This window comes from Malaclemys terrapin, chromosome 13, assembly GCF_027887155.1.
Source record: "Malaclemys terrapin pileata isolate rMalTer1 chromosome 13, rMalTer1.hap1, whole genome shotgun sequence".
Taxonomy (NCBI): Eukaryota; Metazoa; Chordata; order Testudines; family Emydidae; genus Malaclemys; species Malaclemys terrapin.
Genome location: NC_071517.1, coordinates 477544 through 491054, shown reverse-complemented (window position 1 = coordinate 491054; position 13511 = coordinate 477544). Strand labels below are relative to the sequence as shown.

The following is a 13511-nucleotide window of genomic DNA, read 5'->3' as shown; positions in this document are numbered from 1 at the left end:
GAGGTCCCTTCCAGTCCTACAGTTCTATGGTTCTATAAGGAGCTAGTGCAGGCTGTTCATGTTGCTTCAGTGAGTTGTGTAAAGAAAGGCTTGGAGACATTCACCTTACGCAGACCTGCAAAGGAAGAAGACTTATTTCCAGGATTGCTTGATGGGGGCCATGCCCAGAAAAGCTGTGGTGTCTCAACTGAGTGTCACTATTCTTGCCATACTACATAGTGTTGTCCCATTAGAGTTGAGGCTTGTTCCGGCCAGAGTGTGAGAGAAGACTTGATTCAGCTGTTGTGTCTGAAGTTACCAAAGCCCAAAACAAAAAAGCAGGTGTCCTCAGCTCAGCCAGACTAGTGGGGAGATTAGAGTTTCTTGCAGGGAATATGTCAGGGGATGCACCCAATTGCTCTCCTTGCTACTAATTTAGATCCTCCACCTTTGGTGGAGTCAGGTGGCCTTGCCAATTAGACTACTTGATGTTGCTCCAGGAAACACCTGCTGTCTCATTAGACCTGAGAATTGGTGACCAGAGTCTCAGGTGTCTGTTCCCCTCTGCAAATCCAGACTTCCTGGCTATCTGGTGCAAGACTTTAAAGCTTCTGTTTGTCAGGTGGGGTATGGACTTTGTCCGCCATGTTTTCAGGGCATTGGGGCTGGGATGGGTAGAAGAGTTAATAACAGAAGGGTTAATTTGGTAACCAGTCAATACCATGTAGTAGAACCAAAGGAATAAGTAAAGGTTCCCAATCTAGTTGCAGCTGCAACTTCAGTCATTTGTGTAACTAGTGATGTTTCCATTTGAAGGTAACAACTGGGGCCTGTAATCACAGGAGATGTTATTACTCTGTGGTCCAGCAATGGCACCCAGTCTCAGGCTTCTGGCTTCCCAGCTGTTGCCTCTCTTGGGTGAGGACCAAACTTTTCATTCCCTTCTTACCAGGGTATGTCCTGACTGAGCAGTTTCCTGCCTTCACTGGGTTACTGCCAGCAAAGACAGTCTGCCTAAACAGACCCCCTTGCTTTCTCTTCAGAGACTGATAACAGAGTGACTGCTATGAACATAATTTACCACACAGCTCTTTCTAAACAAGTCTACTTTTGTCTTAAGATAAAAAGTGCTACTGAGAAAACATATTAAAAACACTAAAAGAGCCTACACATGCTCACAGTCTACCAGAGTTGATCCCAACTCTAGCATCGGCCCTGGCAAGAACAGACTTTCAACACACCACCCTAGGGTTTCCTTGTGGTTACAAGTTCATCATTGCTTCAGCTCAGAACAAGCACCGTCATGACTAGTTGATACAGATGAGGGATCTTTGATCTAGAATTTCCAGGAGGAGGTAATTAGTATACAATGGGGGTCACTTCCCAGGGCGCATCTTCAAAAGGTGGCTTTAGAGGGGAGAATTTGCATTCCCCTCAACTCCAGGTATTTCCTAGGAAATCAGCTTCACACACATTGATCTAAAAGACCTTTGAACTTCCACATATCTTCCATAGATTGCATTAATCTTGTTTTCCTCCTAATGAAGGTTCCTACAATCTGTTGTACATAAACATTTGCATTTCCAATACAATGTACCCCAAAAGTAATAAGCCTACTTCAAGTATCAGAGGGATAGCCGTGTTAGTCTGGATCTGTAAAAAGCAACAGAGTCCTGTGGCACCTTTAAGACCAACAGATGTATTGGAGCATAAGCTTTCGTGGGTGAATGCATCCGACGAAGTGGGCATTCACCCACGAAAGCTTATGCTCCAATACATCTGTTGGTCTTAAAGGTGCCACAGGACTCTCTGAAGCCTACTTCAGTTAAACTTAACTTAGTTCAGTAAAGTTCATTCAGGATATTGTCAGTCTGTCACAGATGACTGGTGCACACAGCTGTATTTTCCATGTAAATGAGTGATCCTGGGGGTGTTTGGGAAGATTCCTTGCGAGTCTGCAGCAGTAAATGTAAGGCTCATTTCCTCCTTTCAGAGGAACAGGACCTCCCCTCCATCCCTTAGCCAAAATGGAGGGCCAAGGTGGTACTGTGAATGGAGGAACTGATGGACAGGTAATGCTCAGGTACTATGGTGAGGTGGGCTATACGAGACCTAGGTAGAGTGCGCTCTCCATCAGGACTATCTTGTGTGGAAATCCAAGTGGGGTTTATGGCCTAAAAGGAGAAATGGGAGGAGGAGGAGGATTTTTGCTGGAAGCAAGGGCTGATGCACTGATTTACCCACTGTCTGCTTTGCTGGGACCCTGTGCTACTATCAAAGGGTCTGCTCCCTCTTTCCAGAGAGGGGTATAGTGGTGACAACTGTGATATTTGTTCCAGAGAAAAGTACCTGAGATACAGACTCTGCTGTCATGCGGGGGGGGGGGGGGGGGGAGGGTGGTATTTGAGGAACAGGCTGTGTCCCTTGCCCAACATATGGGCTGTGTTGGTGGGCTTGTGTGAGATATGGGCTGTCCCCCTCATCCTGCAAACCTTCTCTTCTCCTTCACTTCACAGTTGGCATTTTGAGAGACTTTGTGAGAAGCCACCTTGCAGATGCAGAGCTGCCATTTTACCTGTGTGAGTCCAGTGGTTTCTTGAACCCATTCCTTCCCTTGCAGGCCTTTCCCTGGAGTGATGGTCTGGTACAAAGCAGTCTCCCCTCCATCCCCCGGGGTGATACCCTGATACTTGACCCAGGTAGGATTGTCTCCCCTGTACATGGCTCAGGAGTGCAAAGGGTTGTAACCTGCTCACCTCAGACTAATTTTTGTAGCCATACTGTACTCTTGTCTGGACTTGAGTTGAAGCATGTGTGGACAGTGAGGGTGTCTCTTTCCCTTGAGTGGAAACAGTCTGCCCCCAAACCAGCTGCTTGTTGTTCTGGTTTACGTGCTCTCCTGATTGTAATTTGTTCTTTAACTTCAGTTATTGCACCTCCCAGAGCCATCTTGAGTAATGAGAATGAAACCCTCTTCCAGGTAAGTACTACTTCTCTCTGTCTGAATTGCTCCCCTTCTCGCCACTGTACCAGGCACTGTAATAATTTTAAAGGGAGGCTGGATAATATTATAACCTCTGTAGATTTGTGCTCGGCAATGGCCAATGGATTCAGGTTTTCAGAGCATAAGCTCCTCACCAAGCAGTCCTCTGTGTGCAGCAAGATGCAGTGTCTGTTTAATGGAAAGTTGTGCCTGGGTTCTTTAGTCAGGTGTGAGACATAATCCTTGCCTTAAAGAGATTCTAGATATTCTTCCTTTGAAGAATTGCAAGAGGCAAGTTACTGGGCTAGACTGACTTGTTGTCTGACCCATTGTGGCAGAAGGTGGAATGCTGGATGAGACAGACCATTTTTCTTATCTGCCACTATAAGAGGTAGAAGGCTGGAGGAACTAATGGTCTGACACTAGAGGTAGTCTCTCTTGGCTTACTGTTGATTTCAGAGCTAGGGACGGTTGATTTAGGCGGACCTGGGTGTTGTGGAGGATCCGCTTTCCATGTTGTGAATTTTCCAGCAGGCTGAAATTCCTGGAGGCAGGACTGTCCTTAGAGGGGTGCGGGGCCCAGGACATAGGCGGCGAGTTTCTATCTGCCGGGGGGTGTTCCCCCCCCCCCCGGCTCTGCTCAGGCCCCGCTCCCACCCCACCCCTTCCCCCAAGACCCCCACCCTGCCTAGTTCCACCCCCTCCTCCAAGCGCGCTGTACCCTTGCTCTCCCTCCCCCCCAGCGCCTCCAGATGCCACATAACAGCTGATCGGCGGTAGGCGCTGGAAGGGAAGGGGAGGCGCTGATCAGCGGGGCCTCCTGGTAGGCAGGAGGTGCTGGGGGGATGGGGAGGTTGATGGGGGGGGGGGGGCTCCTCCTTGCCCCCCCACCTCACCTTCCTGCCTGCCACCTCATGAAGTGCAGGGCCCCCAAAGCACAGGGCCCAGGGTGGTCGCCCCTATTAGCTGTACCCTAGGGACGGCTCTGCCTGGAGGCTTTTGCACTTGCCAGGTAACGTGGTCTAACTGAAGTCTCAGTACAGAGCCTCCTTTGGAGTGAAGAACTAACTACTAGAGAGACAGTGAAATAGCTCTACCATTGACTTTGCTAGCAACTTCACTGTGTATAGACAGGGCTTCCCTTCAGGACTAGTGTGGTCATTTGTAGAGTGATATGCCAAAGATCATTTGTCAGGTGCGGAGTCAAGCAGAATGTAATGGGAGATTTTGCTTCCGCAGTGTATGAGAGCGCGCTTTTCTGGCGACATATTGAATTAGGAAGGGATTAGAGTGCCTCTGAAGTTGTTTATAATGGAGCTTTCCAAATTCCACACCTTCCTAGTCAGGCCATGTGGAGGAGACACAAGTGCAGCTGTTGCTAGGCTATTGAATATGCATGGAGACAAATAGTATGAGCACCTGCATTCACACCCACAGCCTGATCCCTTCCTGTGCCTGGAGCCTGCTGAATCCCCTTGACCAAAAGCTACAGTTAGCCCCGAAGACGGTGGTTCTACAACTTTTGCTAACGGCTGAGCTCCTCTCCTTGTCACAATGCCTTTGCCCAGGATCCCCAACTAAGGAATGTTTCAAGTGTGCTCGCCTTCCTGAGTCTCCTGGTACTGATCACAGCCCTGGCTGGTCAGTGGCTCAGGAATTGCACTGGACCCAGCTACACTGCCTGAGTGTTGCTGCATCTGTATTGACCTTGCTCTCTCCACCTGAGCCTGACATTTGCCTGAATGTGCTGGTGTGCCTGGCAGCCCAGCCCCAGGCAGGAATGGGACAATCAGTGTGTGAGACACACACAATGTCGTCCTGGTGGAAAACAGCCAGCCTAGTGTTTGTCTCTTCAAAGCCACTTCATGCATTTTAATTAATAACAGAAATGCCAATGGAAAGCTCCTCTTGCCTTTGAACTGGGAAATTTTCCCACTCATTGTGAAGACAACTCCTCTCAGCTTCCCCCCCGTTTGTGCCACTTGCCCACAGCTGCCACCCAACACGTTGTCTCAAATTTCTACACAGTTGCTGCAGTGGGAAATGGGAGAAAGAGTTTTTGTTTGGAGCTCTGGGAAGTTCCAGGAAAATAAACGAAACTGTGATTCAATTTCTAATGACATGATTGGAGTAAATTCCTGAAAATGGGAAGTAATGGGAGATGATTTGCAGTGGTGTGGGTCGGGGGAGAAGGGACACCTTCCCTTCTGCTTTCTGACTTCCCTTTATCCCTGCCCCCAACAAACCCCTTTTGATCCCACGTGCCTCTCTAGGGGCTGGTCTGCATTGGGAACTTACATCAGCATCACTGCGTGTCTCAGCTACTGCCTCTCTGGAAGGTGGAGTCCTGTACCTACAGGAGAACCCCTCCCTTTGGTATAGGCAGTGTACACTGAAGCACTACAGCAGTGCAGCTGCAGCACTGTAGCATTTTCAGGGTAGACGTATCCTAACTCCCAATCTGTGCCCTCCTCCCTTCCCTTTTCAACTCCTCTGGTGTATAGGTCACATTCTGCACCTACAACTTCTTCCTTCAGTTCCCATTTTGGCCTTCTCTTGCAGGATGAATGCTCTAGAGACGGTAGAGCAGGAGCTTCTGTTTTCCTCACCGTTAAAAATTTAAATCTTATTTCCAGTCTGAATTTGTCTAGCTTTGACTTCCATCCATTGGATCATGTTACACCACCTCTGCTAGACTGAAGAGCTCACTATTCTATATTCTTTCCCATGTAGATACGTACAGATTGAATCAAGTCACCCCTTGACCTCCTTTTTGTTAAGCTAAATATATTGAGCTCATTGAGTCTATCACTATAAGGAATGTTTTCTGATTCTTCATGTGCAGTGTTGTTGTAGCCATGTCAGTCCCAGGATATTAGAGAGACAAGGTTGGTGTGATGATATCTTTTATTAGACCAACTTCTGTTGGTGAGAGAGGCAAGCTTTGGAAATTACATAGCGCTCTTCTTCAGGCCTGGAAAACTTACTCAGGCTACATCTACACTGGGGCCATGTCTACACTAGAGACCTTACAGCGGCACAGCTGTACCAATGCAGCTCTGCCACTGTAAGATCGCTCGTGTAGCTGCTCTATGCCGACAGGAGAGAGCTCTCCCGTCAACATAATAAAACCACACCAGCGAGTGGCAGTAGCTAGGATGGTGGGAGAAGCTCTGTGCACACAACCACTTATCCAGGCGAAACTTATGTCGCTTGGGGGTGTTTTTTCATACCCTTGAGTGACATAAGTGATAGTGTAGGCATGGCCTAGCAACACAGCTGCACTGCTGTAGCACTTCTGGTGAAGACACCCTAAGCTGACGGGAGAGAGCTCTTCCGTCCGCTTAACTACTCCACTTCCCACAAGAGACATTAGCTATGTCAGCAGGAGAAGCTCTCTTGCGGACACAGCACTGTCTACACTGGCACTTAGGTCGGTATAACTTATGTTGTTTAGGGGATTAAGCTGAGCGACATAGGTGCTGAGTTTCTAACCTGCCGGCAATGCTCCCCCCACCTCCGCCCAGGCTCCGCCTCTGCCCCCACTCCACCCCTTCCCAAATGCCCCACTCCCACCCTGCTTCTTCCCACCCCGGCTCCGCCCCTGCCCTGCCTCTTCCCTGCCTTTTCCCACCCAGTTCACCCCATCCCCTGAGTGCGCTGCGCCCTGGCTCCTCCCCCCTTCTTCCCAGCACCTCCTGATGCCTCGAAACAGCTGATCTGTGAGAGGTGCTGGGAGGTAGGGAGAGGTGCTGATTGGTGGGGCCTGCCGGCAGGCAGGACACACTGGGGGGGAGGGAGAGGCATTGATGGGGGGGCTGCCAGTGGGCGCTAAGCACCCACCATTTTTTCCTGTGGGTGCTCCAGCTCCCGAGCACCCATGGAGTCCGTGCCTGTGCCGAGCGACATAAGTTCTAGTATAGACAGGGTCTCAGGGGTGTCACAGCTAAATACAGTGTGGAACAGATTGGTTAGCACAAGTAGTTCACACACATTTCAAGGGACCATTCCAGGTGAATTGTCCTGTCAATACCCCTCCAGTCATAGGGAGGAAGGGGCAGGGTGAGAAGAGCTCCTGGGGTGGTTAGTGGGTTATAGATAAGGCTGTGAGTCTGTCACAGCAGTCACAAAAATCATGGATACCGTGACTTTCTGGGACTTCTGCAGCTGCAGCCGCTGGTGCAGCAGCCCCAGGGCCATTCACACCGGCTGCTGCTGGAGTGGCCCCAGGCAGTGGCCTGTGCAGCTGGCCCCTGCCCCCTCTCCCGAGCAACAGTGGGGCCCCTCCCCTGAGCAACAGTGGGCCTCCAAGGCCCCCCAGGAGCAGCTAAGATTAGTCATGGGTATTTATAAAGTCATGGACAGGTCACAGGCCTGTGAATTTTTGTTTATTGCCCGTGACCTGTCCATGACTTCTGCTAAAAATACCCATGATTAAATCTTAGCCTTAGTTATAGATTGTTGCAATAAGTCATAAATTCAGTGTGTCTATTCAGTCCATAATTTTTAGTGTCTTAACAAAGTTATGAATTTAAACTCTAATTCTTCAGTCATCCTTGTGGCTCTTTTCTGAAGCCTCTCACACTTATCAACATCGTTCTTGAATTGTGGGCACCAAAACTGTACACAATATTCCAGCAGCGGTCACACCAGTGCCAAGTACAGAGGTAAAATAACCTCTCTGCTCCTACTTGAGATTCCCCTGTTGATGCATCCCAGGATCACGTTCGCTCTTTTGGCCACAGCATTGCACTGGAAGCGCATGTTCAGCTGATTGTCCACGACTACCTCCAAATCTTTTTCGGGGTGTAAAATGCTCGCAACCAGAAATCAACACTTACATCAGTGGGGCACTTTGTACACACTCTGTACAGGTGCAAATGAGGACTTATCATGGGGGGAATCAAGGCTGGTGAGTATGTGGACCAACAAAGATGGCATGAACTCCTTAGTCTGGCAGGTCTACACAGAAGTTTTTGCTGGTATAGCATTGTCAGTCCGGGGGTGACACTTGTATACCAGCAAAAACCCCAGTGTAGTCAGTTTTACTGGCATAAAAGTGCTTTTGCCAGAATAACTTATTTAGTTCAGGGATCCAGTTATAAGCTATACTAGCAAAAGATTTTTTGCTGTTACATACTATGTTTACAGTAGGAGGGTTTGCCCGTAGAGCTGTAGTGTCAAACTATTTCAGGTGTAGACATGACTTACTCTGCTTGGTATGCTCACAGGCTTCAGGACCTGCTACTCTGAAGCCACTTAATTTTACAAAATTCAGCTTCAGCAGCCGAGGTTAACAACTCCTGGAATTAAGTATCTGCCCAGTTCACTCCCAGTGCAGTATGTATCCACCTTTATTTTTAGCGGTGATGGCTGGGGTAGAAACATCAGGAAGTGGGACATGGGTATGTAACTGTGCAGTTAAAAGCTTCATGGAATTTTGTGCTATATGCACTTCGTGCGACATTTCCAAAAGCTCATAATTGTTGTTTTAAAACCTATTTTCTCCAAAACCTAGTAAATCCTGCCTGGCTAATCAGAGTCTATTTGTAAAAACAAGCTGGTGCTAAGTGAAGGTCGCTGGAATATTTTTAAATTGAGGATTTTTTTTATTTTATTTAACTTGAAAACAATTGACGGAATTTTGTTCAAACATTTCCTAAATTCTTCTCAGGAAGATTCCATCCCCAAATGTGAATGTTTCAGGGAGTGGGGAGAGGATTCAAAACAAGATAGAATGGAAATGATTTCACAATCTGAACTGCAGGGGTTGAGACTGGTGACACTGCTTTGATGAGATGGTGGTGGCAGAAGCTGAGGTATAGGGCTGAGAAGAGGAGTGAGAGTTTTGGGCGGGTTGCCTGGAAGCAGGAGGAAGATTGGTTTGTTTGAAGGGGAGAGAAGTTGGTACAGGCTTGGAGTGGGAGGCTTGAGAGGGAGAAGGCAAAGGGAAATGTAGGCCTGAGATGGGGTGGAGGGATGAAAGCAAATACACTCAGACTGAGGCTCGAGAGCTGCAAGTGGCTCTTCAATGTCTCTCTTGCGGCTCTTTGCAGCTTATCATATTAAAACACTGTGATTTAATTATTAACCAATCAGGATGCTTTTACTATGCTACTAACCAATTGTAGTTGATAAGATTATACTTGGTCAGTCATTTTGCTGTGAGAATAATTGTGTGTGTATAGAGACAGTGTAAATGAAACAGTGAATTCTCACTCCTGTCTCTCTTTTGGGTGATGTTGATCACTAATTTGGCTCCTGAATCACTGAGGTCTGAATATCACTGGATTAAAATGAGGTGGAGTGAGAGGGAAGGGGGAGGTGTGGGCAAGGGGGGGAGAGGAGAGGGCAGGAGGCCTGGGGCCCTCCTGTCTTCAAAGTTATGTAAAGTGCTTTGGTGGCAGCAGACTCCTGTGTTCTTCCCTCTGCCCCCGGCTGTTGGGAATGTGAGCTGGGGGAGGGGCACCTCGGCAGCATACACTAAAAACCTAGAAGCCGTTTATTGATAGCTGGGTGTAAAACAGCCTCTTAATGCCAGTGGCCATGTTGCCTGTGTCCCAGGCCTGGGGTCCTCAGCTCTGTAGTGTCATGGTCTGGTGGAGACAGGAAAGAGTCTGTGTGTTTATAAAACTTTATTTAGAAGAAGCATCAAACGGGAAGGAGTGATTCCTGTTCATACCCTTCCAATTACCCGGACTGCCTGCCGGAGACCACAGTATTCTAACTTACTGGGCTGGTGCCTTGTCCCAATTTAGGTTGGCTGATTCTGGGTGACACTTTGCTCCCCGCTACCAGCATAAATCGTCTTTCATCTGTAATTTTTGCCTTGAGTCAGCGGAGGCTCCATGCTGTAATGTCTTCTGCTTGGATAGACTTTCCCTGCCGCCGGAGATCTGAGTGCTTGGCAGGGGCTGAAGGGGGCTTTCTTCTCTGGAGAGAAATGGGTGCGGAAGCTGCTTTGGCTTTCATGTCCCTGGCAATTCTGTTATTGTTGGATGCCCTTTTTATGGGCTGCTGTTACTAATCAGGCTGCTTCGCCTAAACCTTGGTGCTCTCAGTAAAATTACACCAGCACAGAACAGGAGGAGAGGTTGTGTATTTGTTATTGGACCTGTCTGGGCACCAGTGCAGGGAGCAGTGTGGGGGAGGAGGATTCGCTCACACCGTTCTCTGACTTGCTGGCATGCTCCAGCATTGTTTGCCAAGTAGTGAAATCCTGAGTCTGGGAGCAGGTTTGTGCTGCTTGTCTGTTCCCGTAGAGATGGGGCTCAGAGAGGACGCTTCTGCACCCGGCCCCTCACTAGATGGGACTTGGCTCCAGATGGAAGTTTCTGTGGGGCCTTTGCTTAGGCCTCTGCCTTCCTTAGGGAGGAGGCTTCCTGCCCCCAACTCTACCCAGTATATGAGGTTTGGAGGGGAGGCCTCTATGCTGGAATCTGCTCCCACTCCCAGAACTGGATGTCAGGATACAGGGGTGGGAGGACAGGGCTGCTCCCTGGGGTTGGTGGGCTTCTGGGTAGGATGGAGTAAGCGGCAGAGAGCCTCTGGCCTCCAATACTGGAGAAATGGAGATCTGCACTTACGGGATCTTGGAACACTTTACCCCAGTAGGGAGGCTATGTCCTGGCATGACGCACAGTGTGTGAGCTAATAGAAGGGCTGAGAATGTGGGACTTCTCTCTCCCTCCAGTAACAGAAGCCAGAATGTGGGTAATGTTTGTTAGGAACAGCTGGGAGCCTAAGCCTGACTTGTCGCTAGTAGGCCAAAGGAACAGTTTCCTTGGTGGTTCCATGGTGGGGGAGGGTTGTCTTGCTCTAGTGAATACAAATGTCCTTTATATTTCCCCCTTCCCCCCGCCCAATGTACAGTGTTGTGTCCAGGCCACTAGTAACAGGCACTTAAAGTGCTTTGTACCCAGTGTGACTTGCTAGCAAGGGGGCTAGATGTGTACATGTCCTTGTGACTTTTCACTTAATGGGATGTTCCTTATGTTATTTTAGAACCCAGCAGAGGTTTAAACCACATCTGAAAAAAAAAACCAAACAAACACATCCTGCCCTATAGAATCTTCATGCCTGGTAATGCTGTTTTTCTTCATTAACATTTAGGGACATTGGACTGGAAGGACTTTCCTAGATCATGGACTCCAGTCCCCTGCTGTCACAGGCAACCCTATCGTATAATCCTATTCATAAGTGTAACAAGCTCCATTCTAAAACTAGTTTGGTTGTTTTCCTCCCTTATTCCTACTGTTAGTCTGTTCCAGAACCTATCTTCTCTGATATTAGAAATAGTCTTCTACTTTCCAGCCTAAATGTATTCATGGACAGTTTATTTCCATTTGTTCTGGTGCCAGCATTGTCCTTTAGTGTCAATAGCTTCTTGCTGTCCCTGGTCAGCTCAGCTCTCCACTCCCCCGATCATCCTAGCAGCCCTTCTCTGCACCTGCTCCAGTCTGAATTCAGCTTTCTGGAACTGAGGGGATCAGAATTGTACATTTAACTGTCATATTTTCAAGCTCTATTATCTGTTCATTCTGTCTTACAAAAATCTCATCAGAGCAGTAGCGGCCGACATCTCAAAATAAACAGGGATTTTGCTTACAATGTTTGCTAGGCTGCATGTTCATTTCAGGAGTAACATGACCGTTAGCAAAAGCAAAGGTACTTGTTAGGGGGAGAGTGCATTGAGATCTGGTTATAGGGCTTTAATTTGAGTCTTCCCGTCCTTAGGGACTACTTATATATAAAAATGAGCCCATCCATTCAGCCTGCGATTAAGCTATTGTATAAATGCCAGTCTATCGCCTTTTTGGTTTTTTTTTTAGTTTTTTATTCTCCTTTCACTCCTGGGGATTAGACGTATGCTTCCCAGTCAGGGTGCCTGAACTCTAGGGAGAGAGGAAATGGGACACAGTGATAGAACCCCAGGAGTAGAGGAGCAGGGACTGGTTTGTTGCATGTTGGCTCATGTACAAACCAGCTTCAGATTTTTGTCTTCTCTCTTTCTAAAGCACCTTGTACCATAGTGTCTAAATTCTATAGGTGGATTATAGAAAATGGGATGAGGATGCGAAAGAGCAGCCAGTCCTCCAACGTCCTTTTGGTTCAGTTTCTTCAGCTTCTGTTCTTTGAGAAATGCACTGCTACAGAGGGGAGTCTGACAGTGTGACCTGAAAATGGTGAGGCTCTTTCTGATCAGCTTTCAGAGGGGTTTCTAGAGCAGTGGTTCCCAAACTGGAAATGTTACAGGCAACAGAGGGTCCTGTGGCACCTTAGAGACTAACAGAAGTATTGGGAGCATAAGCTTTCCTGGGTAAGAACCTCACTTCTTCAGATGCACTTCTTGCATCTGAAGGAGTGAGGTTCTTACCCACGAAAGCTTATGCTCCCAATACTTCTGTTAGTCTCTAAGGTGCCACAGGACCCTCTGTTGCTTTTTACAGATTCAGACTAACACGGCTACCCCTCTGATACTTGAAATGTTACAGGGGGTTCTTGGGGGAAAAAAAATCCCTAATGGCGGACAGAGCTGTCCCTAAGAACCCCGGGCAGCACGGGGTCAGCAGCCCGGAGCCCCTGGACTTCCAAGAACTAAGAGGATCAAAGCAAGTCGATCTATCACACTGAGGAGATTTAAACTTCAAGACTCCTTATAAGAAATGGAAAGGAAGGTGGCTATTTTTTGCTGTTTTTTAAATTAAATAGGCAGCTAGTATTGTTTTTAAAATTATGATGATGAACACGTTTAAGCTTTATTGTAATGTGCGTTGTTTGCCTGGCCTGCTCAAGACCTGAATGCTTGTGTAGGAGGAACTCTTCGAGTTAGCTTCTTAAATACCTTCATGCTGTTTCACATCTGATATTCCTTGATGAAACATAGGAGCCTTGTCTTATAATGGGCTTATTCAAAGTGATACAAGTTACAAAAGTGAGATCTTGGAAGAGTGTTGCCATTTTCATAATGTAATAAAAATACTGTAGTGATAAATAAGAACATAAGAAAGGCCCTACTAGGTCAGACCAAGGGTCCATCTAGCCCAGTATCCTGTCTTCCGAGAGTGGCCAGTGCCAGGTGCCCCAGAGGGAATGAACAGATCAGGTAATCATCGAATGATCCATCCCCTTTCGTTCATTCCCAGCTTCTGGCAAACAGAGGCCAGGGACACTTAATAATAAACAGTGTGTAATAAGCATGTCATAAAAACTAATTTTATATTTCCAAGATCACTGCTTTTATAATTTATACTTAGGTAAATGAGAAAATCCCTGGAAATATTCATTTTTAGGAGGGGGTTCGCGAGACTTGACATTTTACTGAAAGGGGTTCAAAGGTTGTTAAAGTTTGGGAACCACTGTTCTAGAGCCTTCTGTCAGCTGTAAAAAAGGCTTTGCTTCTGGTTTGAACATGTGATATGCTGGATAAATACGTCTGACTGTCTATCTGATCCCCATTACTGCAGTATCTGAGCATCTCACACTCGTTAATGTATTATCCTCACAACACCCCTGTGCAGCAGGGCTGTTATCCCCATGGTACAGATGG

General features: G+C 47.6%; 1 protein-coding gene across 1 annotated transcript in view; it reads left to right on the top strand.

Moving 5' to 3' along the window:
* The window catches only part of ASPSCR1 (ASPSCR1 tether for SLC2A4, UBX domain containing), a 78622-nt gene that overhangs the window by 45374 nt on the left and 19737 nt on the right, over positions 1 to 13511 (top strand). The window contains exons 11-12 of the mRNA XM_054046931.1: positions 2496 to 2558; positions 2907 to 2959. Coding sequence (XP_053902906.1) covers positions 2496 to 2558; positions 2907 to 2959 — 116 coding nt within the window. The remainder of the gene's footprint in view (positions 1 to 2495; positions 2559 to 2906; positions 2960 to 13511) is intronic.